Genomic DNA, 24,309 nt, shown 5'->3' with positions numbered 1-24,309 from the left:
CATGAATAATAAGGCAGTTTATGATGAACTACTTTCTGTCACACAAAAGATATATGACTAATAGTAATTAGAGTCATATATCTTATGATCTAAAATCCTTCAATATAATTTTTTATGTCTAGATTTCATTACTCAAATATTCATGGATAATCAACAATCAGTCTTCCAGGTAAAAATTAAACTGACTGTGGGTTTACAGACTATACTGCTGTAACAAGTAAGTTTATGTCCGATTTTCAATGACTTTTATCAAAACTTACTGGTCATGTAAAGTGGTATCCTTAAAGTTAGTATCATGCTTTTACTTTTTTTTTTTTTAATCTCACAGTTTTGAGTTATAAACATAACATGACTTTTACAGATCACCTTCAGTCTTTATTCTTAAATTATACAGTGCTTCCAGAAAGTTGCTGTGCAGTATGGTTTAGATGCAAATTTTATTTTTGGATGGTATGGCCGAAAGTTCCATCAAAGTCAATGCGTAAGTTAGTACAGCAGCAAGATATCCAACTTGCTACAGCAAATAAAGCTGTAAGAAAAGAAAAAGTAATGTGTGTTGAAGAGCTGAAATCTATACATCATGCCAAAAGACTAAATTATAGTCAATGGTTTAAACGTTATATTGATCAAAATTCCATAGGTATCCTCATTATGTTTTTTACAGATGAAGTGTGGTTTCACCTGGTAAGGTATTAATTCACAAAACACACAACTGTGGTTGACAACTAACCCCCATGAATTACATGAACAATCTTTACTCAAAGCAAAAATTGGAGTCTGGGTTGGTGCGAGTGGAATGCATATTGTGAGTCCAATCGTTTTTGAAAATACAGCTAATAGTGATCATTATTTAGTTGTTTTAACAACTTCATTAATCAATTAACCAAAATGAAAATCAGTTATGGTTGATTCCAACAAGATGGTGGCCACAGTGCACACGGCTAACAGGTTAATGACTTTTTTACGAAATGTCTTTGGTGAATGAATCATTTCGAGGGGTTTGTGGCTTGCAATAAATAGCAATAACTAAATACAGCAATAGTGCAATACATATGAGACATTCCAGTACATCAGCTGGTTAAAGTGTTTGAGAACAAACAGAAACTTTTGTAATATTGTGTTGATGTTGGAGGAGGTAATTTCCAATACATTTTATAAACTACTCCAGTTATTGTAATATCCATTTCTATAAAATAATGTTATAAAAATACAAAGTAATAATTAAAAAGGTTTTGCACAATAACTTTTCGAATGCACTGTAATTATTCATTAATAAATGCAAAAAGCCTCAAAGTTTTACTCATCATCAACCTATTTCATGGTTGGCAAAAAATCTGGAATTCAGCATAGTTATTGTTGAGGAGATATCAACAAAAGGTTAATACAGATTATTTTGATCAACAACCTCTATTACGTAAATAGTAGTTGAAACAGAGTGATGTGATCTGAAGAGCTGGACTTGAAAGCTGGTATGTACATTTCCCTTAGTAATAAGGTGCTACTACAGGACAGTTTCCCTCACTCACATCTATGGGAGTGAAAAATAATTTTTCAAAAAACAGTAAAACAGGCAAAATACATATTGTTTCAAATAATAGCTGATTACTGCTTTATATTGCTGATGTTTACTCTTGACTTCAGTTTATGAGTGTACTTGATTCTCCCACCATATATACAATCATTGTATTCAAAATGAAAATTTAAAAACACTTGTACAAGGGAACACTAAACATCAAGAAGGAATGGATACCTTTCAGTGAAATAAACTATTGGGGAGCAATAAAAAAAGGTAGCAAACATAAACTGAGGAAGATATCAGAAACGGAAAAGTAAAAAGAATCAGGTGTGGCAAAAATGGAAAGACAAAAAACACAAATAACAAACATACTGTGTCAACCTATCTGCCATGTGTAGTAAAAAAAGACAACAAAATAATAATAATAGTCTTTTAATATTCAGGCACTTTTAATGAGTTGGATAGTACTGCATCAATTAGGAAAATACCTTTTTTAAAACTAGCAGGAGAAGAAGTGTGAGTCAGTATTCAAGCTTCCAGACAATTCACAAAATGAAGAATTTGTATACTTTAGCAGGATTTCAGAAATGACGTTATGAAGGTTTTTATACATATTACGAATAAATTAACCACTGTTCACACAGCCAAATGTTTATGAAAATTGTAATCTGGTGGACAAAAATTCAAATTTCATGAAGAAAAACTGCAACTGATCACAGGATATACAGGATGATTAAAGGAGACTCTCCAACATTTTATTAAAGATATTATTAAGGATGGTTTTGGAATCATGATTTCAATAGAAATCTTGGTATAAGCACAATGGCTGCATCAATTGTGCAAAGTTACATCCAGATTTGTGAAAAGAAACTGTCACCCATTTGTTACAAGATACTGTAATCATTCGGACTCATCAATGGTGGCGATTCTTGTTGCACAGGAAAGATTCACGAGCTCAAATACCAAATTTTTGTTACATAATTCTACTGGTTGTGGACACATCATCATGGATATAATGAAAAGTTATGATATACCTCCACAGTGACAGCCTTTTAGTAACAGAGATTCTCACCCAAGGAGGATGGAAAAAAACATTCTTTATTAGTAAATGCCTACTACTATAAAGCATCGAGTCTCAATTCTTGACCTTAAATGATCTGGAAGGAAAAGATATTACTTTTGGAACAGTGTATGAATATACATACCTGCCTTCTTCTGTACATGTCAAATTTCTGTTTAATCTTCCATAGAACAGCAGCTACTAAAAGTAATGCAAGGAAGCAACTGAAAAAAAAAACAACTGATTAAAACAATGTAATAATTATTATGGTATTTTATTTTCTAAAGGAAGATAGATACTATAGCTCAGTATCAAAAGGATTAACACAAAATTTAACACCTTTAATAAACAAAACTAAAGACAGTTACATTCTGCTGGTCATGCTGCACTAAAAAAAAATTCCAACCATATATGCACATAAATGAAATATAAACCACCCAAACACAGTAAACAGATGAGTTAAACTTACTAATTACAAGTTAATTTTTGTTGGATCCCACATCTTCAGTTGTTTAAATTCTATAAATATATTAAAACATATTTATTCATAATTTTGTTAATATTGTTGACTTTTATATGATCTACAAGGTATACCTGGGAAAGTGTCAAATGATAGCTGATTACTGCTTTATATTGCTGATGTTTACGCTGGACTTTAGTTTATGAGTACACTTGATTCTCCCACCATATATACAATCACTATATTCAAAATGAAAATTTAAAAACTTGCACAAGGGAACACTAACCAAGAAGGAATGGATACCTTTCAGTGGAATAAACAATTGGGGAGCAATAAAAAAAGGTAGCAAACATAAACTGAGGAAGACATCAGAAAGGGAAAAGTAAAAAGAATCAGGTGTGGTAAAAACAGACAGTCTGTTCTAAACAGTTTGGAACAGATTTTTTTTGGTCACCTCAAAATAACAAACTCCATATAAGAATTCAAGTCACAATCTCCAACAATCTCAACATTCACCCTAAAGGTATCTATCTAATAAAATTTACACCATAATAAACACCATCCTGACTAATAATAAAAACATATCTCCAAAAGGCCGTAAAGAAACAGAAATGTTCTGGGATGTACTCGACCAGATCATAAATAATATCCCCAAAAATCACATTAAACAACAAATGGAGACTTCCATTTGTTCAACTATGCAGAGAAAGAAGATACTGTGACATCAACGCAAATGGCCCGCCCATAAGAGAACAAATGAAAATGGACAGAGATTTATCAATCTCTGGAGAAATCCATATTTCAAGAGGAAACCTAAAAACCTGGAAACACCCCAATGACACTAAAGGAGAATGGCATCTACACCATGTCTTCATAGACAAACACCACCACAATAAGATCTACAATGTAAAAATCCTCCAAGGAACAGACACAGGCTCAAATCACTACCAAGTCAAAGTCACTACCAACAAAACCAAGCCCCTAAAACTAAAAGAAAACCAGACTTTACCACTCTAATCAAAAATATAATTACCAAAAAGCAACTGAAAAAATAACAATCACGGATAAACTAGCTCTATTTAACAACCTAAACAAATCACAGAATTGTCCTCAATAAAACCCTATAAAAAGCATCAATGGTGGAACAGCGAATGTGATGAAACAGTTTAGAGACATCTATCCACTAGCTATTACACCAATTCCAAAAATCAGAAACATCCTTCCAAAATCTAGTAAAACAAAGAAAAGAAGCCACCCGAACTCTAAGGAAAATAAAAAGACACATTGAAATCAATACAAGAATTCAACTAAATGCAATCAAGCTACCACATAACCTTCAAGCATATATATATATATATATATATATATGTACCTATAAAACAAGACATCCTGACAAATTAATAATCAATGCCCAGCAAAAACTACTTAAGATAAATTCATGAAAATTTATATACACATTCTCCTCTTACAATGTAACTGCACACTAAGAAAGGATTTTTCAGAATTCTGAGTAAACATTGAATTTTACTATTTTTTTAATTTCTTTGTAACTAATGAGAATATAAACTTGATTTCTGGTATGTGTAATCTATATGTTAATATCTAACAATGTATGTCTGGATTTTTGAAATTCGACCATGAAAGGGTAGAAGAAAAAAACTTTGAACAATGATTGCAAATTTTCTCCATTTCCAACTACACAAAACAAGATATTCACTAAATTTAGGCTTGCAAATACTCTTCAGATAAATCTCTAAAAACCATTTTTGCTTTTTGAATTTTAGTGTTTTTGGGGTAAAAAACATAAATTTTTTGTCTATCATAAATCTTTATGATATTGGGTAACATTACGATTGCAATTTAGAGAAATTCTGTAAATTTTGTTTTATGTTGTTATCTCAAATAGAAATTTAATTACAAAAATTATTGATACATTTTTCCATAGGAAACCTACAACCCATTGTGATAGAGGAATATGGGCCATGTGATTTACATTTAGATAAGCGAATAATAGTACGCTGCCTATGTCAGGAGGGGGAACCTGGTTCCTTTACATACTAGATTTAGATAATGCACCTGCCTGCATTTTCTTCAAAAACTAAGAATAGTCATGCTCACAAAGATAAGTTGTCAAATGTAATTAACTCATATTCATATCAAATTCCAAACCAACCATCCTCACCCTTCAGTGCACACAATTTTTCAAATGACAATTAGAATAAGTGTCACTCTACTAAGTACTTCCAAGTTGATAGTACATCTCTCAATCAGTTTGCAAGCGTGAGTGCTAATTTGACTATTAAATACACACATGAACTTTAATTCATATTATTTACATAACTTCATAAACCTATATATTTGCATGCATACATTGTATACATATACTAATATATCGATACCTACTCATTTCTTACCTACACAGATGATGGACATCCATTAAAGGACTTTCTTCAGAAGATGGTAGTTCACCATAAAAAATCAATGGAATAGTGCTTGATAATAGATGGGAAGTTCCTTACAACCATGTTCTACTGGGTATTTTAGAAGCTTACATCAGTCTATAAAGTACGCTTGCAAATAGAAATAAAAGTAGCAATTGCGTAACTTTCACTTTGAACAGTATCGAAACAAAGTAAATATATATATGAGACTGGTCATTATATAATTAGTTCAGAGACGACCTGTAGGATTTTCAGATTTCCTATGCATGAAATACATCCTACTGTAGTTCATCTCATTATAGAACTTGAAAATTGTTAGTGTTTATATTTCTCATCCAGTAATTCAGGATATAAGGTCACAAATTCACCTAAAACAGCACTTTTGGCATTTTTCAAGACATGCAAATCTGATGAATTTACAAAAACTCTTTTGTATCCTTATGTTCCTTCATATTTTGTGTAGCTAAACAATAGTTCTGTTAAAATAAAACAAGGCAATAATGTTGAAGGTTGACCAGGCATCAAGAAAGGCAGCATCATAAAGAGCATACATAAAATCCATCCAAACAAGTCTGAATGTTATCATCTTTGTTTTCCTCATTTGTTTGAGAACCGAAGTCTTTTTCCATGTTAAACTCTACTGTGATGGTATTTGCAAACTACTTTTCAATCAGCATGTAAGGCACTAGGTTTATGAGAGGCAGTAGGATTTTAGTTTGAAGAAAGTTGGCTTGGATAGATCTTCACACATAGTTCGTGTTCTTTCAGGCATAGCTGTGCCATTATTGGAGGGAGGTATAATGGCTCGCACTACGTTCAAGATTACAATGCTCAATCTCACACGCATTGAAACATTGCTTTACTCTAAATTTAAAAACTAAGTATATGGCTGCAGATCTTGAACCAGTAAATCCATCATTTGGGATGAAAGTACAATGGGTCATAAGGTGGTTTTTAGGCCCTTAAAAAATATTCTCAAAGATCTAAGAGATAACACCGATATAATGGGTGCAATGACTATACTACTGGCTTGGAGCATTTGGCAAACTCTACCAGTAGTACCTAGAGGATTTCGTGTGCTGATAAGGTTATAGTTTGTATAAAACTGTCATATTTATAGTCAAGTTTTCTCAACTTCTTTTGAATACAGGAGATGGGACAGTATTCTGAATATGCATGAAAGATTTTAATTCCTGATAGTTTAGGCACAAAAGTGACAACCTTAAAGGATCTTATATCAAGAGTTTATCCTGATATTGTGCCCTTAAAAGATAAATTCATGGATTGGTTGTGCGAACAAGCTATTCTTACACTGAAAAATAATGACACTGAAAAAATGACAAACTACTGAAGCCATTTGAAGGAAAAGAAAAGGAGTATAATCCTCTGAATACTGATATAACCCTACTGTAATTACTGATTGTACTTTAAGAGCAAAGTCAGTACTATGACAGTACAATTCATATCAGTTATATCACTTATACCATCAGATTATTGTTTCGATTTCCTTTTAAGGTTTGTTTTGCAATGACAATCAAAATGTCTCAAGGAGAATTCTTAAAGTGGCAGAATTGATCTAAGGGAAGACTCTTTCTCTCATGGGAAATTTTAAGTAGCTTGCTCTAGGGTGAGTTCACCCAGTAGTCAATTCATTTTGGCTCCTTAAGGACTAATAATGTAGTTTACATGGAAGTAATAAAATCTTCTCAGAATCTACCCTAAACTCAAACAGCACTCTTACCATGATACGCTTATCCAATTGCATGTATATACGCAGATGCTAACAAACTATATATCTACTTCTTAATGTACGAATTTACTTATATATTTTCCTGTAGTTATTTTTTTCAACTCAAGATATTACATACTATTTTGGTTGACTTCTTAAGATAAATTAAAATGACAATCAACCAAACAGCACTTTTCAGTGCTAGACACTCAATAGGGGTTTTCAGGGCCACACACACCCACACAAAGGCGTATCGATTACACCTGTAAATCACAATAAAGGTGAATTGTGAAGTTTTCCTAAGACTTTCATAATCTGTTTTACTTGTGAAAATAATGGAATAAATTCATATAAGCATATGTCCTAAAATGCTTAATTTATAAAAACAGCAAATTCATTTGTTGTAAATAAGCACAGCATTACTTCAATGGCCAACTGATCATGTTCAAACTAACATCAAGAAAACCTTCATTAACGACAACACAGTTGTCACATGCAATATACCTAATGGCTCAATATACTTAATATTGTACCCAATATATATGTGGATTTACAGTACCCAATACACCTAATGTATTTTACAGAATGATTTAAACACTAATACAGTATTGTGCACTATTGATCAGCTGTTATTTTATTGCCAACTTTGAAATAATTTTTAAAATAATTTATTGTACTTCTGAAATTACAAAAAAATATATTATCTAAGTAAGTTATATTTATTTTTATTATACTAATGTTGTGTAATTTACAGTTTTAAAAAAAAAAATTAACAGGAATTTTACAGTAAATTTTGTTTTTAAAAATTTTTTATAACACCAAAAAAGAATTTGGTTTTTGTTTACATTAAATAAGAACTTTTCTGACAAACGCAGCAAACTTCTCTAACTTTTCTTTGTTGTATTTAACTTACCTTACACTATTTTGTTTAGAATTAAATTCTCTACAAGGTTAGTTTAAAATGTGTTTATTACCCATTTAACAAGATTATTGTACATCAAACATAAATAACAGGGTTTTTACCACCATTTGTTAGTTTTCATCTCAGATATTTCTTAAAAATTACTGCAGATACGGTTCTGGGACCTATTTTATTTGATTTTTCAGGTTTAAAACCATATGAAATCATCAATTCTGCCTCTTAATTAACATCCTAATAATTTCAGTTGACCTCATTTCACCGGGGTAGCTGAAATCCAAGTGAAATTTTTCACTAGCAGTAGCTTGTTTATATGATTTTTTTCCATTATTTTTACAAGTAGATTACGAAAATCCCATGAGAACTTTGTGATACACCTATGTATGTATGTGCATATATATATCCCAGGAGAACTCTGTAAATATCTTCTTTTTTTTTCAAAAAATAATTTAACGACTAAAACACAGTAACAGAAAAACCTGTAAAAGCCAAGCCTAGATTTGACATCAGGCATCGATCATGACTTTTTTTTTCTACACTTTCTCGCCCCCCCTTAAATTGTCTAGCCCATGTATACATTGGGTCTGGGACAGTCTTTTCATGAAATACTGGCTTTTTATTCCATGAATTTTTAATCTTATTTTTATCTTTTATACAACACTATGTTTTGTATCATTGAACTTTGCGTTAAAACAAATATACATCCATTTGTACGCATACATTAAGAGTTAGTAATAGAATCAAATTTCTTAAACTTGTATTATTTTTTATTCAGCTATTTTATGCAAAATTTCTCAAAATTAAACTCTCCACAAGTTTTGATAATAAATTTTGAGCCTTTTAATTATTCAACAAACTTTTTGTATTACAAACATAAAAAATTCTGTTTTTAGACAATAAACTTTTCTGTTTTACTTCAGATCTGATGAAAGCTACTGGAGATTCGGTCAAAAAAATTGTCAGACCAAAAACCATACAAGAGCATTAAGTTTACCCCTTAATTTGTTCCTAAAATTTTGGTATGGTTTTATTTAACCCTTTGCCCAGGAAACAGGTTAAAATCATTCGCTAGCAGTAACTTGCTAATGGAAAGCGTTCCTGGATCCATGATTATATGAACTTTTGTCATTATTTTCGCTAGTAGAATGAGCTCAGAAAGTGCCTTCAATATATATATATTGAAGGCATTTAATACATATATATATATAATATATATGTATTAAGGTTGGTGGATAGGATAAATGTAGCTGTAGTAGGAATTAGCAAGATTCTGTAGGATGAAGAAAACGACTTTTAGTCGGGTGATTTTAGAATAATTAACTCAGCTTCAAATAATGGGCAGGCAAGAGTAGGTTTTGTAATGAACAAGAAGATAGGCAAGAGAGTAGAGTATTTCAAAATGCATAGTGATAGACTCATTGTAATACGAATAAAATTGAAACCTAAACCGACAATAATTGCTAATGTCTATATGCCTACAAGCGCCCATGATGATGATTAGTTCCATACAGGGGAGTGTGTATACAAAGAAATTGACAAAGCAATTAAACACATAAAAGGAGATGAAAATTTAATAGTTGGAGATTGGAATGCAAGCATTAGAAAAGGCAAGGAAGGAAATATAGTAGGTGAATACGGGCTGGGCAGAAGGAATGAAAGAGGGAACTGACTTGTAGAGTTTTGCACAAAGTATAATTTAGTAATTGCCAACATACAGTTTAAAAACCATAGAAGAATATACACATGGAAAAAGCCCAGGCAATACTGCAAGGTATCAGATAGATTATATCATGGTTAAGCAAAGATTTAGAAATCAACTCGTCAACTGCAAAACTTACCCTGGAGCAGATATTGATAGCGACCATAATTTAGTGATAATGAAATGTAGATTGTGGTTTAAAAACCTGAAGAATAACTGTCAGATGACATCTTTTCTCCTCAGAATTGGTGGAATTCAGAGAAGCTTGATGAAGAGGATGTAAAGAAGATTTTTTAGGAGGACATCGCAAGATGTCTGAGTTAAAAATATAAAGTAGGAAATGTAGAAGAAGAATTGGAGAATGGTAAAAAGGAAATCCTTAAATCAGCAAAAGCGAACTTAAGCGGAACAAAGAGAACTGGTAGAAAACCTTGGATTTCAGACAATATATTACAGCTGATGGATGAAAGTAAAAGGAACTATATATAATTAAGAAATAATATAAAAAGGTAGGGCAAACTAGCGAAAGACGAGTGGATTAAAGAAAAGTGTTCAGAAGTGGAAAGAGAAATGAACATTGGTAAAATCGACGGAGCATACAGGAAAGTTAAGCAAAATTTTGGGGTTCATAAATTAAAATCTAATAATGTATTAAACAAAGATGGTACACCGATTTATAATACGAAAGGCAAAGTTGATAGGTGGGTGGAATATATTGAAGAGTTATATGGAGGAAATGAATTAGAAAAAGGTGTTATAGAGAAAGAAGAGGAAGTTGAGGAGGATGAAAGGGGAGAAACAATACTGAGATCTGAATTTAAGAGAGCATTAAAAGACTGGAATGGCAGAAAGGCTCCTGCAATAGACGGAATACGTGAAGAATTACTGCGCAGTGCAAGTGAGGAAGCGATTGATAGATTATACAAACTGATGAGTAATATTTATGAAAAAGGGGAAGTTCCATCAGACTTCAAAAAGTGTTATAGTCATGTTACCAAAGCAGGAGCAGATAAATGTGAATAATACAGAACTATTAGCTTAACTAGCCATGCATCAAAAATCTTAACTACAATTCTGTACAGAAGAATTGAGAGGAGAGTGGAAGAAGTGTTAATAGTAGAAGGAAGATTAAAGAAAAACAAACCAACATACTTGGCACTTATAGACCTAGAAAAGGCATTCGATAACGTAGACTGGAATAAAATGTTCAGCATTTAAAAAAAAATTAAGGTTCAAATACAGAGATGGAAGAACGATTGCTAACATTTACAGGAACCAAACAGCAAGAGTAATAATTGAAGAACTAAGAAAGATGCCGTAATAAGAAAGGGAGTCTGACAAGGATGTTCCCTTAATTAAAGAACAATTTAGATCCGGAGTAACAGTACAAGGTGAAAAGATAAAGATGCTACGATTTGCTGATGATATAGTAATTCTAGCAGAGAGTAAAAAGGATTTAGAAGAAACAATGAACGGCATGGATGAAGTCCTACGCAAGAACTACCGCATGTAAATAAACAAGAACAAAACGAAAGTAATGAAATGTAGTAGAAATAATGAAGATTGAGCACTATGAATACATTGCTCCATATTGCTGTGGAGCAATGTGAAAATAGGATGAGAAAATATTACGGAGGTAGAAGAATTTTGTTATTTGGGAAGCAGAAGTCATTACAAATCCATTATTTCTGGTTAGTAGATGAAAATAATGGAATATTAATACAGTAATTTAAACTTTTCAATTTATAGAAAATATTAGACATTTCTGCAAATTATATTTCAAAAATATTTGACATTTTTGCAAATATATTTTAGAATTAGTAGAATGTTTTGGTAGGCCAAATTTGGTCCCCCAAAATAATTCATATAAACTCGCTTCAAAGGGTACAAAATCCATTAGATTTAGTAATTTCTAGTTTGTAGATGAATAATTTAAACTTTTCAATTTGACATTTTTAAAGACTTGTAGATGGTCCAAGACATAGTGGTAGTCTCTAATTTTAAAGACTGTTTGCTCAAGTCTCTATGATGAAATAAAATGAAAATGTGTTTTTACTAACTCAGTTAACAATTTTGTATACTTTTAAATTTATTTTGTTTAAAAAAATTGTCAACATTACTTTCAGCAAAAGCATATGATGGGTGATGCAGGTTGTAGATTGTTTATTTTGTTTATTGATGAGATGGCTAATGACACCATGATTGTGTAAATTTTATTATGATGTTTAGTCATCACTACTTTCAGCAAAAGTGTAATATACCATTAATTATTTTTTAATGTAAGCAATAATCATTATGTAATGTCTATAATGTCAGTATAAACTTCAAAATTATTGTCAGTTTTGAAAAAATATCGGGAATTATTGCTTTCAGCAAAAGCAGATATATGGGTGATGGAGGTTGTAGATTGTTTATTTTGTTTATTGTTGAGATGGTTAATGACACTATGAGCGTGTAAATTTTATTATAATGTTTGATCATCACTACTTGCAGCGAAATATAGAGTTTAAACAATTGTATTATAAATTGACCAATTCGCCATATACGTTTTCAGATTATAAAAACAAATATCCCTTGTACATGATTGATTGTTCACGACAGGATGAATCGATAAAAATGGGCGTTATTGATTTGAAAATTAATATTGAAGTTGAAGAGAATTTTGAATCAAATACAATAGCGTATTATTTATTAATATATGAAAATGTAGTGGCTTACTCGCCGTTAATCGGCAAAGTAATTAAACAACCTTCATACGTAGAAATTTATACTGGCTCAATCTCTTTAATGTATTGTATAAGTTACTCAACTTCTGGATCAATCTTTTAATGGGTTGATCCCGCTTTCTCTGAAAGTAATGATGTCCGATTTTTAAAAATTAATTTGAAAGTGATTAAATCTGTTAACCGAGCACATTTTCATTTTATTTCAGCATCAATTTCAAAAAATGTTGTGAAAAGGGCGTATCTCAAGAACGCCTGGACTTGGGCGGATGAAACTGCCGGGGTAAGCCTTTCAAAATCGCTTTAAAAATCGTCTAGGACGCACCGTTTTCAAGTTACACCCATTTTAAAAATTTTTGGATTTAAAACTGATCTTGCCTGAGGTTCTCAACCAATCAGCGTTCGTGAAAAAAATGATTATGTTCAAGATCAGTAATGCATTAATGCAGTATATGAGGTTTCTTTTCACGGAGAGCACCGCCACTTTCCAGTTAAATTCTCACCACAAAAGCGTCTATCTACTACAAAAAGCATACCAAAACACGACTCTGTTTTCTTCAATAATTGATTTCAATAAAGTGATCTTGAATGTAAACAAAACATACTACTATTGTGGATTACAGAACTTCACAAAATTTAACTTTTCCCTACTTCCTTCCATCTTCTGTTTTTCGCAAAAATATTTCTTTTCATGCAACTATTATATATTTTGAATATGAACCAAATTGGACCATAAATGCGCAATTTTTCTAAACATCTCAATCCCAGCACCACCTGCGGGTTCATTTTTTTGTAGAGGTATTTCTTTCCTGTAACACATATTCTGAATATGAGCCCAATCAGAGCATAAATACAATTTTTTGAAATATTTCGACCTCAGCACCATGTAGCAGATCCAAACTAATTTAAAAACCTTCATAGGCGTGCGCACCGCAACTTACCAAAGTTTTATTGCAATCAGATTAATGGTATAGGAACACATAAAGCACAAACAAATAAACATTCAGACCCAGTAATGCTTTGCTATTGCTAGATTTGAGTATATAAGAAGATAAATCAAATATAAACGGGATTTTATTTTTTTTTAAATTTATTTATTGAAAAATAAAAGGCAAATATGATTTATTTTTTTATATAATTTACTGCTTTAGAAAACCATTTTTCCCAGCGAGAAGGAAGTTTTTTTATCGCAGAATCGTAAAATTAAGCTGGTTGCATCAGAAGTCAATTGCGCATGAATCTCTCCAAGTCATCATCTTCAAATTGTTGTCCTCCTGGAGCTTCTTTGAGCAGCCCAAAAAAATGAAAATCTCAGAATGATAGGTCCGGGTTGTAGGAAGATAATAAAGTTGAGTCTAGTACACATTCTTCTAGTTTTGAGACCATTAGAGCTGCAGTATGGGGCCTGTTGTCGTGGAGGAGGATGGCCTCTCGAATCGGTTGGTCTCATTAGGTACAGGTATAGGTTTTGCAAAACTTTTTTCTTTTCATATAACTAATATATATTCTGAATATGAGCCAAATTGGTCCATAAATACAATTTTTCAAAATATTTTGATCCCAATGCCACCTATCAGGTTCAAACTAATTCAGAAAACTTTGCAAGCATGTGTACAACTTACCAAGGCTTCATCACAATTGGATAAATGGTATAGGAACACATATGAGATAAAAAAAAACATTAATTTATATATATATATATATATATATATATAAACATAAATATGTAAGTTGCTTAGCTTCTGTGCATGAAATGGCTGATATGCAAATGAATATGCACTGTTGACTTTTTCACTAAGCCTGGTGGTGTGAGATGTTTGTTATACTTGTTTTTGGGAATGACTCGATCCATAATTAGGATGCTGTTATAGTTATAATCCACCTACAAATAGCAGTCTAATATATTAACAATAGTTACTAAAATGAAACTTCACAATCAAACTTAAAACAGCTCAATTTTTAATAGATATGTTTTATGAACAAATTATAAACTTATTCAAGCTAGTTTTTGGTATTAAATGCAAAAAACAGTTTAGTAATTCTTAAACCTATATAATGTTTAAAGTAAAAATAAAGTTAAAGCAAATATAAGGAAAATATTATTACATACTGTGAATTAACAACAACATTATATACATAATTACTTAATTTTAATAACTCTTGGCATTCCATATAATTTTCTTGTGAATAAGGTTTTCTGAATAACCCATCTCATTTAAGAGCAACTTTACTTCCTTTCAATAGACTGGGCTAGTTGCAGAGAGCAAGTAACCAAAGGGTAAGTCACCAAGGGTAACCACCAGAATAAAAGTGACATACGTATAACATAACCTGTGTCTGAATCAGTATCAGCATCACAAAACAACTGATTAAGATGATGCTAATCTCTCATCTAACCTGTCCATGAATATATACATTTTTTTTCTAAGTATAACTGTAGATAATCTAAGTATTTGCTTCTTTTTTTTAATTTTAAATTTAATTGAAAAAAAAACTTATGTATCTGGATAATTACGTACATTTAATAATACTGAAATACTGAAAATGATAAATTCAGTTTTACAAGAATTAACATCAATATTTTACATATTCAAACTTAACAAATAAATACAGCTTTATAAATCTTACAAATGCATACATCAAAAGTAATACTGTATGAACATTTTAATCTTTTAATTATGGCTTTACCCTAAGTTTTAATAAACTTACTCCATCTTCATCTTTGTAATCAAATTAAAAAAAGTTTTAATTTTAGTTTAGTTTTATTCATGAATATCATTAATGATAAAAACTGTTACTCAGATTATCATTTTGTTGAAGAGCAATAAAAATTTTCATTTTGATGAATAATTTTGATTGAAATTTTAATATACAAAATTAATGTTAATAACTTTTAATATAGTCACATTAATCAAAAGTAAGCAGAACATGAGTGATGAAATTTAGCAATTATTCACAGCAAACATTTGAATTGACAAGAATGGATTTCTAACAGTTCAATATGATTATCATTTAAATAAATTATTTACTGGCAAAATATGGTAAGCAAAGAATCTTATTTGGCTTATTGCTTAAACCTCTTAAATAACCTAGTGAATAAAGGAAAAGTGGGGCATCATCTTTTGTTAGAGAACAAAAAAAAATCAGTAAAGCATAACAATTTTGACAGCTAGTTAATCTGCTACAATTTTACAAAAATCATCCAATTTTAAACTCAAGCTATAATAGAAGGTATGACAAAAAGTACAAAGATCATGCTGACAAAAATTAGTTCCCTTATTAGTTATTAGTTACCTTACACATATTTCTGTAGAAGCTACATGGATTTTGAAAAATCTATCTCTTAAATTTTTAAGATTTTCTTTTATAAGAATTGCTCAACAAATCTGAGTATTGATAAACCAGATTTCAACAAAAGACAGAGGTGTTTAAAAAAATTCAAATACACAAAGTAAAAATTCATAAATTTTTCAAAAATTGCCCAACTTGGTGTGAACACCAAATTCTTGATTTCAATATTTCCGATATTATCATTCAATGATAATTATCATTTCTGTATTAATAAATTTAAATCATTAAAAAAAGGAAGTGAACACAATACTTTTTAAACTATATATTGTACATTATATACTAAAACTAAAAATCAGTTATAAAAATTAACATTAGTTTTTATTGTGATTAAAATTGCATAAAAAAATTCATTTTTAATAACAAAAAGAACTCTATCTTATATTAATTTATCTTGTATTTTATTTATTTTATATTTTATTCATATTATATTAATTTTTTTTTTTGTTTGGCTATAACAAAATATTCTATATGTTATTGCCAAAGTTTAAGAAAAATAACTTGTACCATTAAAGTTTTGTAAATTGAATGAAAGATTATATAATTTTACATTCTTTCTAAATACACTACAAACTTTTTTTTTTTATGAAATAAACTTAAGTGTATATCCCTTAATGATACACGTATATATTAAAAGGCTACTATTTCAAAGGAAAGGTGATGTAAAACAATTTTCTGAGGAGTTCAACAGTGTCCTAAGTCGCAGAGAAGAAGGTACAATATACTTTTTTCCCTGTTTAGTCTCCAGGAATCACAGTCAGGTATTACTTCAGAGGATGAATGAGGATGATATGTATGAGTGTAAGTGTAGTCTTGTATAGTCTCAGGTCGACCATTTCTGACATATGCGGTTAATTGAAACTCAACACCAAAGAACACTGGTATCCACAATCTAGTATTCAAATCCATATAAAAGTAACTGCCTTTACTAGGATTTGAATACTGGAACTCTCTACTTTGAAATCAGCTGTTTTGTGAAGACGTGTTCACCACTAGACCAACCCATGAGTTAGAGCAGAAGGTACAAAACAAAAGTAATCAAGAGTAATATTAAATAATCTTTGATGAGATATGAAATAATCACATATTTATGGAAGAGGGAATGTATAAATAATATAAAATAAAAACCTGAAAAATATATCTGGATCAAATTATAAATCACTGTTCTAGGAAAACTAGTGTTATACTTACAATCACTTTTTTCAAATTATACATTTTTTTGTCTGAATTAACCCAGATTATTTTATTAAATGAGAAACTTAAAAATAGATTACATAGAGATTTGAGTATAAAATAGTAGTTTGATAAAAAAAATTGATGAGTCTATTTAAAAAAACATTTCAAAATTGTAATACTTGATTTTTTTAAAATTTAAGTCACCAATATAATTCTACATAATAATATAATTCTAAAACTAAAAATGTTGAAAGTAAAGGTATTCTTCTTGTCTGGTTTCTCAGTAAAAATATTCTATGAATTCTAAACATTTTTAGGGTATTATTTAATTTTATGGAAGTTATTAAAAAAAATTCCATTCATAAGTATTTTTAAATTTGGTGAAAAACTTCTTAAGATTAACAGATTAACTTATAAATTGTGTGACACCATTTATATTACTATATAAACTACTAAAATAATTATAAAATTATTATTAATTTAAAAGAAAAAAACAATCTCATCCTTTATATTTCAATTATGGCTGACCCCACTCATTGTCTTGCTAAAAACTACAATTTAAAATTGTAAAACTTAATTTTTTACATGTTGAAATTAATATAAGATAATTTTCTTGCATGTAGTACTGCACAGAGATATGGAGGACTGCAGAAAGAGATAGGAGCAAATTCATGCCAGAGACTTTCTACTTTATCTGACCACTACCTCATATATCCACCATTTGAAGAAACTAGTTTTAAATAAATGATTGCTCTATTTTTATCAAATTTTTCCCACACTGTTCATAGATATATAACATTATCTAAAATATAAATGAAATTACACAACTATATTTATGTAAAATGTAAAAAAACTGTTGTAAAAACCAAAACATGCAATCTCATAACATCTATAAGACGATCCTGACATTAACCATAAAAATAATTTTAATAATCAATAAATCACTGCTAATTTTACAAAAAAATTATATGAAATACTTGTATTATTTTAAACATAATAATCTTTGTAGCATTAGTAAATAAAAAGTAAATGCATAGAAACAACACTACTTTTTATTCAAGCATTTGAATAAAGCACAGAAATTTTTCAAAAACTTGTATTTAGTTTTAATTAACTAGATGAACATATATTACTTACGATGAGAATGTTATGAAGAACTGTTGTAAATTGAGCTTTGGATACTGAGAGAATGAGATCTGTATCCATAATGGAGGATGAAAGTCATAAACATACACATAGAATGTAGTAAGAGTTATATTATCAAAAACACCAAAACTGTGTTCACTCTTTGTAAATTTGTGCCGATAGTTTGTACAATTAAATCCTGAAATAACTGGTTTTTGAGGCCCATTTCCTGGAACACAAATTATGAACCGTGCATGAAGGAAGTAATATACCTTTTTAATTGAAAAAAAAAAAAGAAAGAAAAAAGTTAGGCTAATAAATGCACAGCAACAGCAAACAATTGTAAGTATACAGAAGAAACTCAAACTCATGATTGCCACATTATCTTGTATATATACTAGCAGACCCGGCAATGATTTGCTATTGCAAGATTTGAGTAAATGAATACAATTAAATGAATATATTAAATGAATACAATTGAAAGTTTGATAAAAACATTAAAAAACTGAACATTACAGAACTTCACAAAATTTAACCTTTCACTTTATCCTTTTTCCTTTCCCTCTTTCCCATTTCAATTTTTTCTTTTTTCCATTTTCCCTGCGCGTTAATCGATCCAGTAGTTTTTTTAGTCTATAAGACACATATGAACATTGCCTTTACGTGTGTATATATACATATATATATAAATAGAAGAAGAAAGTTTGTTTGTATATTTGTTTCGTAAATATCTTCACACCGGTGCCACCTAGCAGGTACAGTTTTTGCAAAAATTTTGTCTTTTCATGTAACTAACATATATTCTGAATATAAGCCAAATCCGACCATAAATACAGTTTTTTTAAATATCTCGATCCCAGCGCTAACTAGCAGGTCCAAACTAATTCAGGAACCTTTGCGGGGGGTGAGCACAACTCACCAAAGTTTCATCGCAATTGGATGAATGGTATAGGAACGCATATGGGACAAACAAACAACCAAACATTCATTTATATATATATATATATATAAAGATAAAAATAAATGTTTGTTGGCGAGTTGTGCGCATGCCTGCGAATTTTACAATTAGTTTGGAGCCACTAGGTGTTGTTGGAGTCGAGACATTTCAAAAAATTGTATTTATGGTCTGATTTGGCTCATATTCAGATTATGTGTTACGTGGGAATAAATACCTCTGCAAAAAAATGGACCCGCTAGATGGCGGTGAGATCGATATTAGGAAAAAACATTTATGGGCCGATTGGCTCATATTCAGAATATACAAGAGGTTATCTCTAAAGTAAAGACAGTTTCATTGTAAAATAATTTATTCTAAAACTTTATAAATATTTTTTATTTCTCTTAAACTACATACCTTATACTAATAATTGCCACATGAATTAAAAACTTTTATCATAATGATACACTAGCTTCAATATACCCTTGTCATATTTTTCTGCCGCCAGTCCATTTAGCCAATAATTAATAGCACTTTTAAATTCATCTTCATCCGTGAATTATTTACCACTCAAAGATTCTTTCAATTTCCCAAACAAATGGTAATCAGAAGGAGCTAAGTCTGGACTACAATCACCCATGAGCAATTGTAAATTTCCCATCCAAATGTTCTCAGTAAATCACATGTCAGACCTGCAACATGTGGACGTGCATTATCGTGAACAAGATGACACTGTCGGCGAGCCACCCACATCACCGATTTTGAATGGCACACATAACTTGTGTAGAGTTTCGCACTAGGCTTCTGCATTTATAGTTGTTCCATGTGGCATGAAATCAATCAGTAATATGCCAAGCCGATCCCAAAAGACTGTGGCCATCAGTTTGTTTCCAAATGGCTTGATGTTTGTTGATCTGGTTGGTGATTGAGGATGACGCCATTTTCTCTCGTGCACGTAATATGAAATCCATGTTTCATTATCAGTAACAACTGAATTAAGGAACTCATCACCTTTTTCTGTGTAGCGCATCAAAAATTACAAAGCAGATCCCAATCGGATTTTTTTGTGATGTTCTTTTAAGACGTATGGCAGCCAATGTTCACAAACCTTCCTGAAGCCTAAATGGTCATGAACAATGCAACCAATAACAGCTCTTGAAACATCATGCAAAAGAAGGGCCAGATTAGAAATCGTTGAGTGACAATCTTTTCTGATTTCATCATTGACGTGTTTTAACAAGTCCTCAGTGATTATTGAGTGCCTCCCAAACAGTCTTCATCATACACATTAATTCTGTTATTTCTAAACCTTTCACACCATTTTCGGATGTTTCTTTCTTTCATTACATTATCACCAAACATAGCAACCAATTGCTTATGCCGGCTTATGTGTTGATGGTTTAAAAAATGTATGACTCCATATATTTCACAGTCTGTGGCAACATCGATTTTCCTATTCATTTTATAATGTAAAATGAAACTCACACACAATCAAAGATAACACAATATGACAACTTACAGATATCAATGCAGTGTGTACACTACTAGTGTGACCTAAAACAACACAGGTTCGCCAACCTTAGGGAAAGGAATTTCCCAGCGGTCTTAACTTTAGAGATATCCCTCGTATTAGTTACATGAAAAGAAAGTTTTGCAAAAAATGGGTCTGCTAGGTGGCATTGGGTTTGATATATTTAGAAAAATTGTAATTGCGATTTGGCTCATATTCAGAATGTACATTAGTTACATGAAAAAAAATTTTTTTGCAAAAACTAACCTGATATGTGGCGCTGGTGTAAAGATATTTACAAAGCAAACAAACAAATATACAAACAGACTTTCTTCTTTTTTATATATATATATATTTAAAGGCAATGTTCATATGTTTGTCCACTGTAGACTAAAAAACTACTAGACTGATTTACGCACGGGGAAAAAAGTGAAAAATCAGAAAAGGGAAGTAGGTTAAAAGGGACAAATCAAAAAGAGGAAAAGAAAATGGGGAAATAAGGGAAAAGGAAAGTAAGGAAAAGGGGAATAAAGGAAAATGAAACAGGGGAAAGTGGAAATAGGGGATAAGTGAAGAAGGAAAAAATCAAAAAAGAGAAATAGGGAAAAAGGGATAATGTGAAAGGTTAAATTTTGTGAAGTTCCGTAATGCTCATTTTTTAAATGTTTTATCAAACTTTCAATTGTGTTCATTTAATCTATATGTATACTCAAAATTTAGCAATAGCAAAGCACTGCTGGGTCTGTTAGTTTCTGATAAAAATATATTGATAATCTTAGATTCTTCATGAACTGAGAATGATGAAAGTAATAAAAGGTTGCTTTACTTTGTTCATCTTTTCAAATTTATTTTACATGATCATGTGATGCTAACATGATAAATTTTCAAAATTAGCTCCATCTCCACATGTAAATTCCCTTAAAAAAATGGAAGGAATTATGACTTATCCCACAGTGACCTCTACTGCAGTAAAGTAGTAATTCTGGCTTTCGTCCATAATGTTCTGCACTTAAACATGGTCAGCTTGTCATTTTTCACGAGATAAAAATTTAATGTACTACATCTCAAGCACATGTTTTCATAATTTGTGTTATTTCATCAACAAATAACTCTACACAAAATATTCATTATATAATAACAAAAATGCCAAAAACAAACGCTACATGAACATATGCAAGAAAATAACTTAATAGACTAATGGAAGCTATTACTTTGCTTTGGTAAAGCCAGCAATCTCAGTTTTTTTCTTTTTTAATGTATACTTTCTTTGAAAGCAACTTAATCAAAACCAAAATATTAGGTATTAAAGTGATGGCAAATAAATAACATAATACTTATGCTACTTGTTAAATAATCTTAATTTTCTTTTTTCTGACTAAATGACCACAATTATCAGACAGATATTTATTAATTTTTTTGCAATAAACTCCAATATTCCATGTTCAATTTAAAAAACATTCACAACTCATATAAAAAAAAAAACTTTCTTTGTAAATAAGTTTCAGAATAATTATTTCTAAGGGATTATTAATTCCTGGTCCTAATTTTAAACTAAGAATACAAAACAAAATTAATGTTGGCATATCACAAGAAGCTGGACTGTTTTGTTTTGTGATCTATGTCAACTTTTCTGATGTACGAGGACTGCTTTTTTTGCAACCTTTGACACAAATAAAAGACACATTAACACAACAAAATGATTTCATTACTAAAAGTTGAGTAGTATCTAATTTATTTTTCTACATAATCATATGATCAAGGCATTTGTCATATTGTGACACCAGCTTTCCGATGCTGTCGTCAATGAAGTTTGTAGTCAGTGAGGTAAGGTATGTCTTGACAGCCTCATCAAGTTCTTTATTGGTAGCAAAGTGGTCCACCCAACTATGCCTTCAATTCTCAAAAAAGGTGAAAACCATTAGGTGCTAGGTCTGGACTACACAGTGGATGGTCTAAAACTTCCCACTTGGAATTGTTTAGGGAAAGTCTTGCATCACGTTGGCACAGTGTGGATGTGCATTGTCACTTGCTTCTTTGTTTATTCGCTCTGTGGAAGCAACATAAAGATTCACATTAAACTTCCTTTGTTATTGTTATCCTCAGCTCATATAGTCCACCTAAAAGACACCTTATGGTCCCAAAAAACTGTAGCCATTATTTTCTTGTTGCTCAGGTCTGTTTGAACTTTTTCGGCTTGTTTGGATAAGTGTGCATCCACTGCTTAGACTATTCTTTGGTTTCTGGATTGTAATGCGTGAGAAACATTAAGGCTGACCCTGTTCGCTGCATTTTGTGATCGTTACTCAACATTTTTGGGACCCAACGTCCACACAGTTTCTAGGTACCCTAGGGCTTTAGTCACAATTGTGTACAGAGAAGACCTTGAAATTTCAGCAGAAAAATCACGTATTGTAAACCTCTGTTTATCATGGACAAAATCATCAACATGTTCAACCAGGCGTACAGTAGCGAGAGACTTGCATCCTTGCCCGCCTCCATCATGGATATCCATTCACCCTTCTTTAAATTTCCTACACTATTTCCATACATTACCATCACTCAAAGTTTTCCCCATACACTAGGCTCATTCTGCAACGGATTTAAGCAGTGATTAAATTCTTCTGCTTGCAGAAAATGTATCACACATCACAACTCACATTGGCAGGAGTATCGATCATAGTGGCCATGTTCAAGTTCCTGAAGCTTGGCTCGGGCTGTTGCAATGGAGCCGGCAATGGCAGAGGTTATGATGGGTAGCGGCACAATTACACAATGTACAGACCTGCCTCCCAACTATCGTTTGTTTACTTACATGCACGATAGGAGATTGGAAAAAATAGTTCTTATAGTTAAATTCACAGACCTCTTCAAATTCATGGAATTTTCACAATGGAGATTTAAGATTCACTGGATCATATTTTGATAAAAAAGAGTTCATCTAGTTCACAGTAACAAAAAATAAATCTACATGAATCAATAACTCAAGACTTTAAGTTTTTGAGTTTCCTAAAAGATAGACTCCTTCAATCTGTAAAAAATCATGAAACTTATATTATCTTCAGCCTAATATTATAACATTTACATTACATTACAGTATCACACAGAGATAATCAATTTCTAATTGTAAAAGATTTTGCACTAACAAAATTTAAAATCTTGAAGATGCAATCTAATCTACAATAGAACTTTAAAGCAACATATTATCAGTGCTACCTGCCTACTAAAATATCATTTACAGTATGAAAATGAAATCTTTGATAACAGAAAGAGTCTAGTTACCTGTTTTAATGGTGATATTCATTTTTGCCATCACAGAACAAGTAATAAGAAAATCAGCATCGATATCGGGTTTGGGTGGAGAGTTCTTGAAATTGATCTGTGTGTAATGTCTATCATCTTTTTTTGATAAATTAAATGTGAACTGATAATCTATAGTCAGGTCATCTGAAAAAAAATCAAGATATTATTTTTATATTCTAATACAATCAGAAACTACTTGAATCTTTGTAAATAAAAGCAAACAGACAATTACTTCTGCATAAACTGAATGAACTTTTACAATAAATTACAATATACTTTACAATAAACTGCTGCTGAATATAACTGCTTCACTATTTGAAGTCTCCAGATTTGTTGTGACAACTAGAGCAGACTTGCTTACGCCAT

General features: G+C 31.0%; 1 protein-coding gene across 3 annotated transcripts in view; it reads right to left on the bottom strand.

Annotated features, from left to right (window-relative positions):
- Positions 1 to 24,309, bottom strand: part of dsd (attractin-like protein dsd) — a 216,022-nt gene that overhangs the window by 15,420 nt on the left and 176,293 nt on the right. For all 3 annotated transcript variants that reach the window (XM_075376983.1, XM_075376990.1, XM_075376991.1), the window contains exons 18-20: positions 23,923 to 24,087; positions 18,209 to 18,425; positions 2,722 to 2,800 (exon numbers count right to left, since the gene is read on the bottom strand). In XM_075376983.1, the coding sequence (XP_075233098.1) occupies positions 2,722 to 2,800; positions 18,209 to 18,425; positions 23,923 to 24,087 (461 nt within the window). The remainder of the gene's footprint in view (positions 1 to 2,721; positions 2,801 to 18,208; positions 18,426 to 23,922; positions 24,088 to 24,309) is intronic.

Source organism: Lycorma delicatula, chromosome 1, assembly GCF_047948215.1.
Source record: "Lycorma delicatula isolate Av1 chromosome 1, ASM4794821v1, whole genome shotgun sequence".
Classification (NCBI taxonomy): domain Eukaryota; kingdom Metazoa; phylum Arthropoda; class Insecta; order Hemiptera; family Fulgoridae; genus Lycorma; species Lycorma delicatula.
The sequence above is the reverse complement of the archived record's forward strand: the minus strand, read 5'-3'. Positions and strand labels throughout refer to the sequence as shown.